Source organism: Epargyreus clarus, unplaced genomic scaffold, assembly GCF_041222505.1.
Source record: "Epargyreus clarus isolate Ecla_fem2 unplaced genomic scaffold, WU_Ecla_fem_2.2 ptg000012l, whole genome shotgun sequence".
Taxonomy (NCBI): Eukaryota; Metazoa; Arthropoda; class Insecta; order Lepidoptera; family Hesperiidae; genus Epargyreus; species Epargyreus clarus.
Genome location: NW_027332220.1, coordinates 5187762 through 5204419, shown reverse-complemented (window position 1 = coordinate 5204419; position 16658 = coordinate 5187762). Strand labels below are relative to the sequence as shown.

Sequence of the window (16658 nt, the reverse complement as noted above, 5' to 3'; positions counted from 1 at the left end):
TTTATATGACAATGACAGTAATGAACACAAAAATGTACAAAAAACAAGGAATAAAATTATTAATCAGTTTTTGAAGCTTTCCTCTGTGATTCTATATTATTGTCAACTGTCATTATGAAGTATGAAATCAGTGACACTCACTGTCATTCAGTGTCAAATTCACAATTTTATGTTTACTATCTTTTCCTATAACCTCGTAAAATATAACCTGTAGTGAAACAAGCAAAGCAAGTGATTTTTTTTACTTCTATGAATACGCATAAAATTCACACAAGATGTTACAGGAAATTTCAAGACGTACAATTGATTTAATCAAATACGAAGACATTGATATGGTTTGGCACAACAACGCACTCACAGTGCGATGCGAAAGTGGGTTGCATATATACGATTATTCCTACAATTTAAGATGTTTAGACAAAAACGTCGATCTCTATGAGTCAAAGGTCCAACCTTCGAAGAGTAGTCCGGCGAGCGAGTTGTTATCACAGAGTGTAACGAAATGCCGTGTTAAAAATATAGATCTTACCCAAATGATTTTGGACCCGGCGCTCTGGCCTCATAATAAACTGATGATGGACGCTGCGATCATCACCGACTGCGACTGGTCCCCAATAGACTTCATTTACAACAACGAATGCGTCATCGCAGTTCTAAACAGTGCCGGTAATATAGACTTGTATTCACATAGAAGACACGAGTGGGTTAAACTGGAAAATCTGTCGTTAAAACTGAAAAGTGAAATGGACCTACACTCTCTAATCCCTCCCAGTTTTCTCAACAGTCCATTAGATTTAATACCGGTGAAGAAAACAGTATACGCTCTCGAAAGTAGTGCCCTTTGTTGGGCACCAGAGCTAAACAAAAATAAATCATGCTACTTTGTCACCTCACAGAAAAATGGTCTAATACTTTTCTGGTTACTTAAGTATAAAGAAAAATCAATGGATGTCGACCTCAAGCACTATATAACTGAAAATACTGAAGAAATTATCACTATGAAGTGGATTCCTACATACGAAAATCGATTCATGCTCGTATGTGTGAATGTTACAGGCCAAATAATAGCCTATGAATGTCAAATAGAAAATAATAACGTAAAACATTTAAATACCCATATTCTATGGGCTTATAAAGACAAGATGGTAGCTCAATATATAATCTATGAATTTTATAATGATCATATAATATTAGCGTGTAATAAACACCGGCATTTGTTACTGCAAATGATTGACAAAAACTGTAAAGTAGTTTTACAGAATGTTACTAATGTCAATGATCAGAGAATAACATCTGTTTTGAAGGGCAAAAATGGCATACATGTATCGACGGTGAATCGTGAACTGTATTCTGTTAAATATGTTGTTGAAAACAATGTATTAGAAGTGCATTTGAATTTAGTTGAAATTAAGGGCATTCCTGCTGTATATGAAATCTATGGTTGTGCCTTTTCAACCAATGATGCATTTTTAGCGATAGCATTGCTCGATCGGACGATTTTATGCAGAAAAAAACCACTGAAACTTGAAATCATTCTTTATGCAGAAATGAACCAAGATCTAGAATTACAAACGATTGTTAATAATCCCGCTAAATCATTGACTGATATGTGGGATATGATAGAATTGTTAAAATGTAAAGCCTTAAAATCAAGGGGATTACCTGCTTTTGATTATGATAAATTATATAAAGAAGCCCAAACCGATAGTTATTATGCAAAAGTGTATTTAAATATATTAATTTTGTATGATAATCTAGAAAGGATAATTCAGAATGGATCCAAAGGTATACTACCAGAAATATGTATTGCCACAGTTAAAAGTAATATTCTCGCTTCACATGCTGTAAAAATAATGAATAATTTGTATGAATCTTGTATTAAAGAAAATGTTGATGATCGATTTAGCTATGAATGTTTTTTGATGGCCGGACATCATTTAGAAGAATTCTGTAAGAAATTTAAAAAGAAGTTATCTGAATTACTGGCTCCTGACATAGTAAATATATTTCAGAACAAAAAGAATAGCCTTAATTATACATGCCAGAGTTGTGATGAAAAATTAAAAGGATTTGTGTGTAAAGAAGGCCATTTAAATATTTTTTGTATATTAACTTTTACTCCAATTGAGGCAAATGATTATTTGTTTTGCCGGAATTGTGGCGTTACCGTTAGACACGAATTGTATTTAGAAAAGCCAAAATGTGTATTCTGTGATCTTTATTTGTCCAATTGTTATGTACCTTAATATAATAAATGTAATGTATAATCATTTCTGTATTTTGATATATTCTACCAATTTATTGATTTTGATACATAAATATATGAGGTATATACCATACATACTATTTATACCAAAATTACTGCTATGTTCGAAACGTTTTCATAATAATATTGAAATAGTAATATAAAGAAATTATTATATCAAGATAAATTCAGTTAATAGGAAGGAGAAAAATAAGTTATTAAATATCTTCTCTGCATTTTTAGTCTCATACGAATTCCAGATCGGATAAGTGCCTGTAAAGATTGATTGAACATTTTTTTCAATATTTCTTGTCGATTACAAGAACAATATATTGCTATTACAAATTTGGCAGGTGCAGACTTATACACATTATATAATAATAATAATAAAACACATTAAGATAATAAGCAGATTAATTTATCAAGCAATTAGAACAACCTAAAATGTAGTTAAGTATTCATTTGATTTGTCTGTTGTGATTTATTAAATAATAGTTTTATATACTTACTTATAAAACTTGTAATCTAACCTAAAGAGTAGCAGGTACACTAGTTTTATTCTACCGAAGGAAAAAATAAAACTGCCATTAAACTCTCTACCAGTTTTTAATTTGTCATGATAATTTACAGGTAGTTAGGTACTTAAATATAATAACTTATAATAATTTTCGTAAATTTTATACGCTGTAGTAACGCTTGGCCGTACCGTCCCACTTATTGTTTGTGATGGACTGAAAGAAAATACAAAAGTATTAGAAAATCATTATTATTCGCTCTAACGGTGAAGACTAACATCGTGTAGAAACCGCCTTACCTCAGTTTAAAAAAATCTTGAAGGTGTGTGAAGTCTACCAATCCCTAATCTATGACCAATCCGCACTTTGTCAGCGCGGTGGACTATAGCCTAAGCCTTTGCCCAGTGGGACAGAAATGAGTTTACAACGACCCATTACGATTGGTTAGTGGGTTGATGCGTGAAATCGAAAAAATGGGCAATTTATGTGAATAAATAGGCAGGTGCAATAGATCCTTACCTCCTCCATTTTGTCTCCAGTGAATTCTTTCTTGACAGTACTAACTACTTCGCCATTTTCACCGAATTTCATCACATGGGTGATGGTGTTGCCGTCAACAGTGTACAAGTTCTTGATCTAAAACAAATTATCAATTTTCCTTAAATTTCAAATATCACACAACCATGCGGCTCACCATAGGACATAAGTATAAAATAGGATTAGTCTTCTTTTTCAGATTAAGGAAATAACTGAGGACTAAGTTGTAATGCCTAGTATAAGTCTTTTTATTTCTTTAACCAGATTAAATTACATCAGTTTTCAACACTGTTTTTGTAAAATATGGTTATGAAATCATTCATCTGTCCGTCAAAGTAGTTTTTTAATCCCTATAGAAGTGGTATAGGAGCTAGACCACAAGTTCAGAATAATTTGATATCTTTTTATAGTCCTATTGATAACTTACGGGAACAGTTCTCAGGGTGCTTTCAAATTCTTCTCCAGACTTAAAATTTACAGTCTTTTCCACGTCATTGAGGTAGAGAGTTTGAACGTAGCCATCTCCGTCTTTATCGAACCGCTGGTTAGGTTTGTAGTTGAGAAGGAAACCTTTCTTTTCATCAGGAAGACCTGCAAAAGAGAACACTAGGATTATGAGAAGGAATAAAAATAGGCGAGGAAAAGTTACAAAAATGAGAGGGAGTAGGTGCAACCGTATTTTTAAGCTTTAAACGTGCTTTCTGGCAAAAAAAATCCGGTGATATCAATTAAGAAACCTTGTGAATCAATTAATAAATCTTGCACCCGATTTTAATAGTCAATCATAATCAATTTTTTGTCTAACAATGTTCGTTTCAGAGTTATTGCCTCGAAATATCGTCAAATTTGGAACATTTGTAGGCACAATTGGTCAAGAATCAAGATACAATATTAATAATGGACATTAGTGTATCTACCCTTCGGAGCACGGAAGCGTTCAGCCACTAGGGTTACCGACAAGTTTCCCATAAACTAGTCACGTATCAATACCATGCTTGAGAAACAAATATTTACCAAAAGATTCTGCGAACTCTTCGTAATTTTCCTGCTTTTCAAGCTTGTAAACTTTTCCAAGGAACGCCATTATCGTTTCTCGAACCACAAATCAGTGAACCAGTATCGATAAGTCTAGAATCAATTAAAGTACTCCGTGCCACTATCAACCCACCTATTTATTCCGCACCTAATCGCCTATGTACTCACGATATGATAAAAAGAAATGATTGAAAAATATGATAAATGGGCACGCGTCTTAATTAAAATTTACCATTTACAGGTAGTTGTAAGTAAATCAATTTTATCAATAACAAACACCAAGTTTTTTTTATAGAAGAAGGAGATGAGCATGCAGTATACTTGATATATGATGACTATAAGTAGCTCCTGCTTATGAACATCTGCAATCAACCCCAGACAAAACCAGATTCCCATTTAAGGGCGATGTGGCGCTACCCATGAAAAAGTATGTCTCTCTTACCGCATCCTTCAAACCAGAACATAGCAGCGCTTAACACTGTTGTTACGAGTATTACCTACATACAAATAGGTTTGGTGTTGCCGGAATCGAACTAGGGAGGGTTAAAACCTTTACCTATAATTGCACTTAGTAACAGAATGTGGTAATAATAGTAATACGATTAGATGAACTAAGTAACTAGGACTCTTTGTGGTTCGAGTGCATCAACATAGCCACACCTATTTTCTATATTTCTATCGCTACATCATAGGTTAGTAAAGATTATTCACTCCTAACAAGAAAATGTAACCAGTTTTGACAATTGAAATAGTTGCGTAAAAATAGTTTTGCCACGTCTCCGTGCTAAAATGTACCTAAAATATTTGAAATAATTATTTATTTATTATGTAAATTACGCAGTATTAGTTATTTATTCGTAATTTTTCACTAAAAATGTTTTTGTTTGTCAAGAATTCAAAAAAAGAACTTACAAATAAGCCTTTTGTAGCTTCATTCAATTTCAAGGCGACGAAGTATCTTTACTAATCTATGCGCTACATGGAGTATATATAGTTGCAGTTATTTTGGTTTAACATTTCTAGATTTCTTCGAATAATATAAGTGGATATTTTCTGTTGATCCAATAAACTTGCATCAGATTTAATATTGTAAAAAAAACCATCAATTGCATATTACAATTATTATTTCTTTACATTACGTAGACGTCGTAAACTAGATACTAATTAATTAAGCCACTTATCTTTAATCCATACAAAATGTATAATTAATCATTTGTTGAAAAGAAGTTACTAACATTATAATTAGGTATTGATTATCTATGTAGAGTATCTACTAAGTAGGTACTCTTAAGTTGTGTCTAAAATTATTAGATAAGATTATATATTTTTAATGTTTTTGTAACCTATTCACTTCATAATAAACAATTTTGAATCAATATGAAGTCTATGTTTCTATTTTCACTGTTTCCATTGGGTTCAAAATCGTAATTCTACTATTTACAATAAAAAATATTCGATTAAAATATCACCTACTTTGATGTAAAAGAAAAATATAAACAAAAAAATAAAAAATATACGCGACGAATAGATAACAGTCAGTGGGAAGCCGGTTAAAAATAAAAGTGAACATATTTTTTATTAAATGTATATTGTAATGTATTAATAATAAATTTAAGTAGAATAAGTTACAGTAGCCTCTCCATCCCACTTGCTGTTAGTGAGTTTCTGAAAAAAAAAATGTTGGTTTACTAAGAATATGTTTAGTGAGTAACACCTACCGCGATTAGATTAGATAGTTCCATATACCATTAGATTATGCTGTGATTTCAATATTTTGGTTTAAATTATTATAATTATTAAGGATTTCGAAAATCTATCAAATTACAGAGACAAAGAACTAAGTATCTTGACTTGGCGCTGAAGAATCTGGGTTCTATCCTCGAGCTATTAACTACTTTAATGAAAAACTGTGATTAATATTTCAGGTGTGATTGTTTATGTGTTTCATGTCTGTGTGTGTCCTTGGCTATTGGTATTTTTGATATTCTTACCTCAACCATTTTCATGCCAGAAAACTCCTTCTTGGCGGTAACGACGAGCCCAGAGTCAAACTTCATCACATGGGTGACATTGTTTCCATCCACAGTAAACGTATTTTTAACCTGAAAATAAAAATATACCTATAAAATCTGTTGTTTATGTACTTAAGTACTCGTAAGTATAAACAAGTACCTATTGAAGATAGCAGAACCTTGTGAGGTTTGATCCGAGGGCACCACCGCCAGATTTATGCTTAATAATATCAGTGTTAAACGTCGCTGTGTTTAATTTGAAGGGTGTGGTAAGGGATAAGTCATCGAAGCAGCTAAGTCCTCAGGAGACTGAGCAGCATCAGCAGCATAGCGCTGCATCTGTGGCAGACCTCAGATAGAAATTTAATCTTATATGGTGTTGATTATCTTATACAGATTTCACAGATAGCCACTTATTATGACATGCTCGTTTACTGCATCAATATTAAAAAAATGGGAGTACTAGAGTGAAAGTGAAACTACTATGATTCTAACCGTTAAATCGCGGGCCTTATCTTCGAACTCCACGCCAGAAGTAAAGGTCAAGGGTTTGTCTCCTCTTGGCGTGTTAAACGTGAAGACGTATTTGTCTCCATTCATCTCTATCTTCTGGTCAGGCTTGAACTTCTTGAAAAATTCAGCTTTTTCAGCTGACAACCCTGAAAGATATTAATAAATACCCTTGTAGGTGCGTATGTAATTTTTACTCAAAGATATGTAAGGTCTGTTTATCTGCACTTTGAGAAAAGTAGTCCCAACACTAAGATAAAAACGAGATGAAGATAATATTAACAAAGTGCTAATTAAAAATTGTAGTAAAATAGCTGTAGATACCTACTTTTAGAATTCTCGCGTAGCGAAATCTAAGTTTATATTTTAAACACTTCTTAAGGTATTGTTTTATAAATAGTTCTAATAGGTATTACCTAATACATATGTACAGTTTTACAGATCTTAAGACTCATATGGGTTTTTGAGAGTCTACTGTTCAAAGCATAGATTAATGTATTTTATTAATCTATGGTCCATAGACACGAAATAAGACAGTTTTTTTTTATTACCATACTGTATCTTTAGTGTAAGTATCCACTTACCAAGCGAATTGAGAAAATCCTCATGATTTTCAGAGCTTTGAAACTTGAACACTTTTCCATAAAAAGCCATTTTATTTTCGTTTCAAAAGAACTGAACACAATTAAAACCTTGTTTACTAGGCTTTGAAGACTGACTGCTCCTCCCTAGAGCTAAGACCTACTTATTTCAACAAACTCGAGAGATAAACGATAAAAGATAGTGTTCAAGTAGCATTTCGAAGTGAGTTAGATTATTTAGAAGTGCATTTATCTATGCACTAGCTAGCGACCTTCAGGCCTTTGCTGAAGTGCATTATCATCGCAGAAAATTACTTATAATGTGAAGGATGAGCCATTTATAAGGTAAAATTAGAATTCCTCCCTGTAGTTTCGGGAGTAGAATAGGACTACGGTATCTCCTGCCTGTCGTAAGAGGCGACTAAAAGGGGGCTTCAGGGGTTGCGGGTGGCAAGAGTGGGAGCTCGAACCGCCTAGCCAGCGGCCCCGGGAAGGACGGCGGTATGTGTGGTCGCATACCATCGTACGCACCAGACGGTGTGGCGAGCGCCAAGCTCATCTGGGCGGAGCCCGACGGGGCAACGCGCTAAGAGGGCTCCGGTTGCGTTCCTTTGGAGATCCCGGAGCCCTCTACGCAGCGCCGAGGACGGCCACCGGGGGGGTTTTAGTGCGGTAAGAATCCCACATAACCCTACGTCGCTCCCACGACACCGGGTACCTTTTGAAGGTTTCCCCCTAGTAAACAAAAAAAAAAAAGGTAAAATTAGAATTAGACAGTGGTCGCACAGGTGAGATGAAAGCTATACGATAGCAATGCGAACTCTTTTAGCTCAGGGATGATATTGAGCTACTCAATCGCTCCTTCATTATTTCAGTTAAATATTGAGTTTCTGTAACGTCATCATCGTCATAACCACCATCAACTCATTATTGTCCCACTGCTGGGCACGGGTCTCCATTCAGAGTGAGAAGGATCAAGCCATAGTCCACCGCACTGGCCAAGTGTGTATTGGTAAACTTCACATACCTTTGAGTTTTTTTTAGATCTATCAGGTGTGCAGGTTTCTAAACGATGTCTTCCGTAACCGTTTAAGCAAGAGAATCAATTTCTAGTACGCACATAACTTTGAAAAATCATAAGTGCGTGCCTGGGATTTGAACCTCGGACCCCTTGATCGAGAGGGCACTTCTTAACCACTATATTAGATAATTTTATAATTTTGCATGTAACTTATTATTAAATAATTATCGTCCACCTCTTCATCGTTGCGGGCACTACCTAGTAGTTGCAGAAGAGTTTGTTTTCGCTAATTTGTATACCGTTGCGTTACAGGTGCGACCGCAGCCTAATTCTGATGGAAAGATGATGCAATATTTTCCACTAGAATTACGAATATCGTATGATAATGACAACCTTTTAATAATTATAGCATAATAATGATGATTGTGTTAGAAATGTTATCATTTTAAAAATGATTCATTTTTACATGATTCAATCACCTATCTAAGACATTTGTACATTAATATTGGGTACAAGTAAAACTCGTGGCCTATTTGTAGTTTTTTTTTTTTATAATATAGGAGTAGCAGACGGGCATGCAGTCCACCCGATCGTAAGTAGCTACTGCCGCCCATGGACATCTGTAATCAACCCCAGATAGGATTAGATATTCCTATCTGAGGTCGGCAACTGATGCGCCGCTACCCCTGAGGACTAAGCTGGAACGCCTCGGAAAAGTCTGTCTCCCTTAAGACACCCTTCAAACCGGAACACAGCAGCGCCTAACACTGCTGTTATTAGGTAGAAATAGGTGTGTTAGGTGTGATTCCTTTAGATGTGTTATGATCACCACTTAATATGTGGCTTTGGAGAAACGAAGGTCCGATTGCTGCTGATTTTAAAGCATAGAATATCTACTGTAGAAGAAAACAGCCATGGGCAAACTTTTCATTAATGCCTTTTGAGAAGAATTTTCAGAATTCACGAGCTGTTTTTTAGGTTGAAGCAGAAAGCGAACCTGATGGTAACAACTCTCCGACTGATGGTAAGTGGCCACTGTCGCCTATGAATAAACTCAAGTAAACTCAAGATAAAATAAGAGCTACCTGATGTTGACCTATAAATGCGTTGCTACCATTGAGGACTAAAATAAAACGCTTCGGATATGTTTATCTCCCATACCACACCTTTCAAACCAGAACACAGCAGTGTTGAAAGCTACTGTTAATCGGTGTGGTGGTGGTGGCTGACTTGATCCATAAAGGATTCTACCGCTATCAGTATTTTTAAATAACAAAAAAACAACGTTATTCAACAAACCTAATACTTCTACCTTACTAGAATAGAATATCTATTCAAGTAAGGTAGGTATGTACTATGTTGTATGTTGTAGTCCCGGGATTAGAATAGGGATATGGTATCCCCTGCCTGTCGTAAAAGGCGACTAAACGGGTCTTTTGAAGGTTTCCCCCTCGTGAGCAAAAAATGTACTATATATGTTTATGAACCACATTATTATATTCTATAAAAAGTGCAATTTTAAGTATATTTGATACAATGTGGCATTGCACGGCGCGCCACTTCATAACTTTACTATAAATAAGTTATCTAATACACCAAGCGATACCATATCAATTTCAATATCAGTTTATCAAGCTTACTTATTTTTGTTCATAAGAAGGAGTTGGTATCTATATTACTGTATCAACAATGCTATAAAATTATATCGAAGTACTTAATAATATCGTTTTCCATAATATTACAGTACCAACAATAAAATTTATAAGTCCAACTGCAGACCAAACAAGATAAGTCTCGTAAAATAGGTATTACACTTATAGTGTTTAAAATATAGAAGTGACTAATGAACATGCATTTGTGAAGGTGGTAGAACTCTTTGTGATTCGACTACAGCGGCACCACCGCCACGCTTAGTTCTAACACTTAGTAATAACAGCAGTGTTGAGCGCTGCCGTGTTATGGTTTGAAGGGCGTGGTAACGGGAACATACTTTTCCGAGGCATTCCAGCTTAGTCCTAAGAGGTAGCGGCGAATGTGTGGCCGAAGTCAGGTAGTAATCTAATCCTTATCTGGGGTTGATTACAGATGTCCATGGTCGTCAGTAGCCACTGATCATAAGGTTGACTGCTCGTCTGCTGCTCCTACATTATAAAATAATGCAATTGCAACACCTGACGATAAGTTGCACCCCTGATGACTAAATTGGAACGCCGCTGTATGCAGTAGCGTTTAACACAATAATATTTGTTATTAAGTAGAAAAAGGTGTGACGGTGATGTCTATGGAGTCAAACCGCAAAGGCTTCTACCACGATTTGATTTCATTATTATCGTAGAATTTATAAATATTCAATTGCACCCATGGACTTTATACTATTTTATCTTTTAGCACCACTTAGGTATAATAAAATATGATAGCATAATATCGTGTTTGGTACCTACCTTTATTGCGATAACAATATCATGTAATACAAAATTACATTTCTTTAATCTCCTTTAAGCTAAATGATACTTTGCAATCTGGATATTTTATGTTCATGTATATCCACGGACAATAAAATGAGCAAACATCATTTTATTAGTCAACTTTGTACAATGGCTCTTATCTCGTCGTCAATACTAACCATAAAGATATCTAAAAATTAGAAAAAAACGAATTGCATATTACTTTCAGTAGCATCAAAATATATATGCCTTTAATAATGTTTTATCATATTACATAATATATTATACGACTCAGAGTGGATTGAAAATAGCGCCATCTATAATCAAACTTGGTAGATACAACATTTGTGTTAGTAAAGAGTTATTAATATTATAGACACCTACGGAGTAATTTTGTTTATAAATGGAAGTCTGATTTATAAAAAACCTTTATTGTTTACATATAAAAATAAATATGATTTTAACGTAAAACTAAGCAGCGACGTAGTATCTGGTGGCTGTGCCGTCCCAGAAGCTGCTGGTGATGGTCTGAAACAAACACAAGGATATATTACTTTTTACATAACATAGGAGTAGCAGACGAGCATGCAATCCACCTGATGGTAAGTGGCTACTGCCGCCCATGGACATTTGAAACCGACCCCAGATAGGATTAGATATTCCTACCTGAGGTCGACCATAGATGCGCCGCTGAGGACTAAGCTGGAACGCCTCCGAAAAGTATGTCTGTCTCCCTTACCATACCCTTCAAACAATAACACAGCAGCGTTTAACACTGATGTTATCAAGCAGAAATAGGTGGTGCCGCCGGAGTCGAACCACAAAGGGTTCTACCATCTTCAAACTTCACCTAGACCGTTATAAGGGTAACAATATCTTACCACAACAAGCTTGTCCTCAGAGTACTCCCTCTTGTAAGTCAAGCTGCGGCCGTCATCGAACTTCTGGACCTGGACGACGGTGTTGCCATTCACGGTGAAGGTGGTCTTGGCCTGTAATCATTTATTGTGAAAATGTTGATTTTGTTAAAATCTATCTGGGTCGACTGTCGCAAGGATCAGATCAGTCGCAAGGAAGGCCACATTAGAATCAGAGGCGTTGGCTTTGATGGTTTTTATAATCTACCTCATTTAAAATTTAAAATTTTAAAACAAGGTTGCTTAACACATTTATTCAGTTGCCATGCTAATAAGCATTATGGAAATTACTACCTATGCCAATCGCCCCCGCACCCCGCAATATAGATATATGTATTATAACTTAATTATAATGACATAATTTACAAGTGAAATTACATAATGTACTATCTTATCACATTCATCAAACCATGACAGCAGCTTAGACCCGCTATTGATAATCAATCTATCCAATATTTTGCGTACTCGAGATCAGGTACAGATACAGCTGAATACTAGATTATTGTAAAATTTCGATCTTTGATAGGCAAAACATTAGATAGATAGATTTTTAATAAGGGACATCAGTAGTACCACTTTTATAATAAAAGAGTAGGTGAGCAATGCAGTGCACCTGATGGTAAGTGGCTCCTGCCGCCCATGGACATCTATAATCAACTCCAGATAGGATTAGATATTCCTACCTGAGGTCGGCCACAGATGCGCCGCTACTCCTAAGGACTAAGCCAGAACGCCTCGGAAAAGTATGCCTCCCTTACCACACCCTATAAACCAAAACACAGTAGCGTTTAACACTGCTGTTATGAGACAGAAATAGGTGTGGCGGTGGCGCCGCCGGAGTCGAACCACAAAAGGTTCTATGACCTACTGATATGCGAAAGATAGAGGTGTGAAACTGGTTCTGTCGAACCACTATTTCCTCCTAAATTTACCGAGATATCACCAAGATCCTCAACAAATTCAACACCACTCTGGAACTTCAGCTCCTTGTCGCCGGTGGGAGACAGCGCGATGTGGCTGTAGCTGTCACCATCTTTCACCAGCTTGTGGCTCGGCTTGTACGCCTTGAAACCAGCTACGCGGTCAGCTGGAAGTCCTGGAAGAAGAAGAAAAATTGGTTAAGCTTAGAGTAGAAAGAGCATCAGACAGTTTGAACCTGACATACTAAAACATCCGCTATTTTGAAAAATACTACTTTTGGTCAGTAGCTACTAAGGAAACATTTATGTCAATCGATACTCAAATTGATTACAATCAACTACTGAATACTTAATTCTGTCATAAAATGTTCTACATAAGTGATATATTTTATGAGTTATTTGAGTTCATTTGTTATTTATGGTCGTTTCGAAAAGGCCAGAGACCGCTAGAGGCAAGATTTACGCGCGCTTCCGTATTTGTAAGAGAACATTAGCAGTCCTGGTTCTTATAATTGGAGTCTTGAGTTAGAGGTAGAGTAGACTTTTGAGTTTAAAAACATTGGATTGGGTACTACTCCGCACCTTCTAGAAAACCGTATAATTGAAGAAGCGAACGAGCATGTATTCCACATGATATAAAGTGGCTGACACCGCTCTGATCGTCTGTAATCAACCGGTGGTAGACTAAAACCAGTTAAGAGTATCTAGGAATCTGCCTACACAGTGATACGTTGCTGCCTGTGAAGATTATGTTCGAACTCTCTGATAAGAATGACTCCTTTACCAAACTCTTCAAAGCGGAACAATCCTCGCTTACAAATCTCTTCAGGAGTCGGAGCGCATATTGTTCAACATGTGCTGTGCATGAGTGCTGATTACCATCTTGTTTTGAGAATAATCCTGTGACCAGCAGTGGGTCAAAAAGGGTGGTAACCGAGTATGTAATTCTAACACTATTATTCTACAATTCCTGTAATAACTTACTTCATAATTATTATCCGAAATGTAGGTATCTGGGTATTTAATATCGGTTTTGGTAATCATTTTATCACTGACCAAATGGTGCGAGTTTCAAGTAATCCCTGCGATAAAACTGATATCCATGCAATAAATTGGAGTTTATCGGTCACCATATAAGTCAAACTTGACCGATACAGGTGCCTCAATGTATTTTATTAGCACCGAATTTTATGAATAATAATGATGTAATAAAAAGCAGCCAAGTGCGTGTCGCTCTAGGATGGGGTTCAGTAGTCGAGATAAATGTATATTTTTACAGTAGACTACATCGTTTTTACCCTAAAGGCATATGGGGCCCACGCATAGGACCCCAGACTTAAATAACAACATATTGGCTTACATGATACGCCATTATACGAATTACGGTCAAAATTTCTAAATTGAAATGTAAATCATGAACTCAAAATACATATTTAAATAAATCGTGTATTCTATCTAAAATAAACTGCATTTAGGCTTTTGTTTTTAACTTTTTTTTTATAAATAACTATCAGGCATGCACCTATGATTTTCAAATTAATGTGCGTATTAAAAATTAATTATCACTTGCTTAAACGGTGAAGGAAAAGATTGTGAGGAAACCTGCATACCTGAGAGATTTAAAAAAAAATCTTAAAGGTATGTGAAGTCTACCAATACGCACTTGGCCAGCGCGGTGGACTATGGCTTAATCCTTCTCATTCTGAGAGGAGACCCGTGCCCAGCAGTTAGACAGTAATAGGTTGATGATGATGATAATGATGATGGTTTTTTTTTTATATTATATTAGATTTTTTCTTTCGAAAGGGACACCTAATTTTTATATGCCCAGGGGCCCTGGCTTTCCTTAATAAGGCCCTGACAGTGCAAAAATTTTATACGCACCTTGTCAGGGTTTTATAAAATACATAGGTTACAATTTAACCCGAAGAAAATACCGGTCCCCAAGAATAGACAAAAACCACGGAATGGGAGCGAAGCCGCAGGTAAAAGTAATACATTATTATCGTATTAAATGCCATCCCATTTCCTTCAATACTATTATCTTGATAAATAGACGGTCTGCAGATAGAGTAAGTATAAAGACTACGTTTTTAGGGTTCTGTAAGTCGAAGCAAATGTGGTTCATTTTATATCACATTTGAGCCCGTCTGTCCATCCATCAACGCCAATTTCCACCCAATATACTGGAGCGATAAAATTACGTACACATGTATTTCTATAACCCAAGATGACCCACAGACGTATCACGTACTTAAAGAATCAAATCTTAAATATATTTGGCTCTGGAGGGGCAAATAGGTCAATTAAAAAAACAAACTGTTGTGTGACATATTAATCCACAGCCTTTCTTGGAAGGATCTCAAACATAACCTAATTATAATATGTAAATATAATTTTAAAGTTAGTTAAGGAAATAGAAGAAAATTGACCATCCCCAACTTATCTCAGAAACTTTCTTCACTTTCAAATTTTGAAGATATGTTTCTTCACTTACTTGGTTTCGTCGGCGTGTTAAGATTAACTTTTTATATCAGAAGTAATATAACCTACCAAGCGATAAGCCCATCTGATGTAAAATGGTTACTATCGCCCATAGACACCTGTAACTAACTATAAATACAATAAGCCACTTACCTTACTTGATCAGGAATGCGATACTACTTCTGAAGACTAAATAAGAACGCCCCATTTACCACAACCTTCAAATCAGACGGTAACATGAATGCTTCTTGTAAAAAATAATTTTCCAAAATGGCTTACCAAGGGTATCGACGAATTCTTCAAAGTTCTCTTCCCTGTCGAATTTGTAGGTCTTGCCTGTGTACGCCATTTTGAGTGCTGGACAAAAGCTGCTAAACTGTTAGGAGGAGCGGCACGAATCAATAAATATACCACACGTTAATCTTTATATTCGCCGGTGATAGCAAATATTGATAAGCGACTCGCAAATCCGCAATTAGGGTTTCCTGTGGCTTATTTTTAGTTTTTTGCGTTTATATCTGCTTAACTGTACCAATACGTACTTTGAAATGCCAGGTTTGAAGATTACCTAAGATTATTTAGTTAATTTATTAAAACAAACTTGCTGCAACATCGAACGAATGAACCGTTATTGCCAAGCAAATTAATGAACATGAAACCTTTAGCTTTTTCCAACTTAATACATATATAACTCCTTACACTGGACTTAGCTGAGTTTCTTATGAGGTCAAAAAAAGAATCGTAGTGTAGCCGTTAAAGGATATCTTAACGGCCACACACATTCTCATAAAATTTGTCTAAAAAGCTTCCATAATCCAACTTTCCATTATGAAAAAACTCACTAAAATAGTTTCATTTATTTGGAAGCACTTTCATACATAGGCTTCTTCTAAAATGTGTCTTTTCTTGGTTTCGTTTAAGGAGTGAATAAAAACCCCTACTGAACCATTTTCGCCGTTCTCTAGCTCGTATTTTTATCATGATGGCATTTTATTTACTTTTGGTCATAATTATTATACAACGGCTCATAGTTATCAAGTGTTATTTCAGCATATGTTCAATTTTTTGGGCATATATGTTGATATAATTCAAAGAATAGTGGGAATATGAATATAGAAAGCGAAAAACCGTTAATTTTTGTACCTCTTCTACGAAGGAACTGCCGCCACACCTGTTCTGCCTTATAACAGTAAACCTTGCTGAATTTTAATGAAGGTAGTGGAATACCTACAATACATAATTATGAGAAATTCCTAGGAATTACAACGCATCTGTGATCGACTTGATATAGAGTATATTAAGTATGTTGAAAGAAGACACAATTAAAGTTTACCGTTGAATACTCATTACTTTATTTTAACCTTGGATAGTTAATATAAAAAAGGAAAAGCTGTCAGTTGCGATTATATACTATTTAGAGATTATTTAAATAGCATA

At 35.5% G+C, this 16658-nt stretch overlaps 2 protein-coding genes across 2 annotated transcripts; one reads left to right on the top strand and one right to left on the bottom strand.

Annotated features, from left to right (window-relative positions):
* The first annotated feature begins 205 nt into the window (after window positions 1–205).
* Window positions 206–2270, top strand: LOC140746187 (uncharacterized). Its single transcript, XM_073078231.1, has one exon. The coding sequence runs from the start codon at window positions 276–278 to the stop codon at window positions 2244–2246; it is 1971 nt and encodes a 656-aa protein (XP_072934332.1). The 5' UTR covers window positions 206–275; the 3' UTR covers window positions 2247–2270.
* A 562-nt stretch (window positions 2271–2832) lies between these two features.
* Window positions 2833–16240, bottom strand: LOC140746473 (uncharacterized). Its single transcript, XM_073078626.1, has 11 exons — window positions 15501–16240; window positions 12750–12913; window positions 11782–11892; window positions 11373–11428; window positions 8767–8816; window positions 6840–7003; window positions 6324–6434; window positions 5985–5997; window positions 3725–3888; window positions 3280–3396; window positions 2833–2976 (listed from the first exon to the last, which is right to left on the bottom strand). The coding sequence occupies exons 1-11, from the start codon at window positions 15568–15570 to the stop codon at window positions 2923–2925; spliced, it is 1074 nt and encodes a 357-aa protein (XP_072934727.1). The 5' UTR covers window positions 15571–16240; the 3' UTR covers window positions 2833–2922.
* Window positions 16241–16658: the final 418 nt, after the last annotated feature.

Excerpts from the sequence above, each read along its gene's own strand:
- LOC140746473 (XM_073078626.1), bottom strand. The coding sequence starts at position 15,570 with ATGGCGTACACAGGCAAGACCTACAAATTCGACAGGGAAGAGAACTTT. Across the intron at positions 3,397-3,724 it reads GCACCCTGAGAACTGTTCCC|ATCAAGAACTTGTACACTGT; the intron begins GTAAGTTATCAA and ends AATTTGTTTTAG. Across the intron at positions 2,977-3,279 it reads CTGGAGACAAAATGGAGGAG|TCCATCACAAACAATAAGTG; the intron begins GTAAGGATCTAT and ends ATTTTCTTTCAG.
- LOC140746187 (XM_073078231.1), top strand. The coding sequence starts at position 276 with ATGTTACAGGAAATTTCAAGACGTACAATTGATTTAATCAAATACGAA.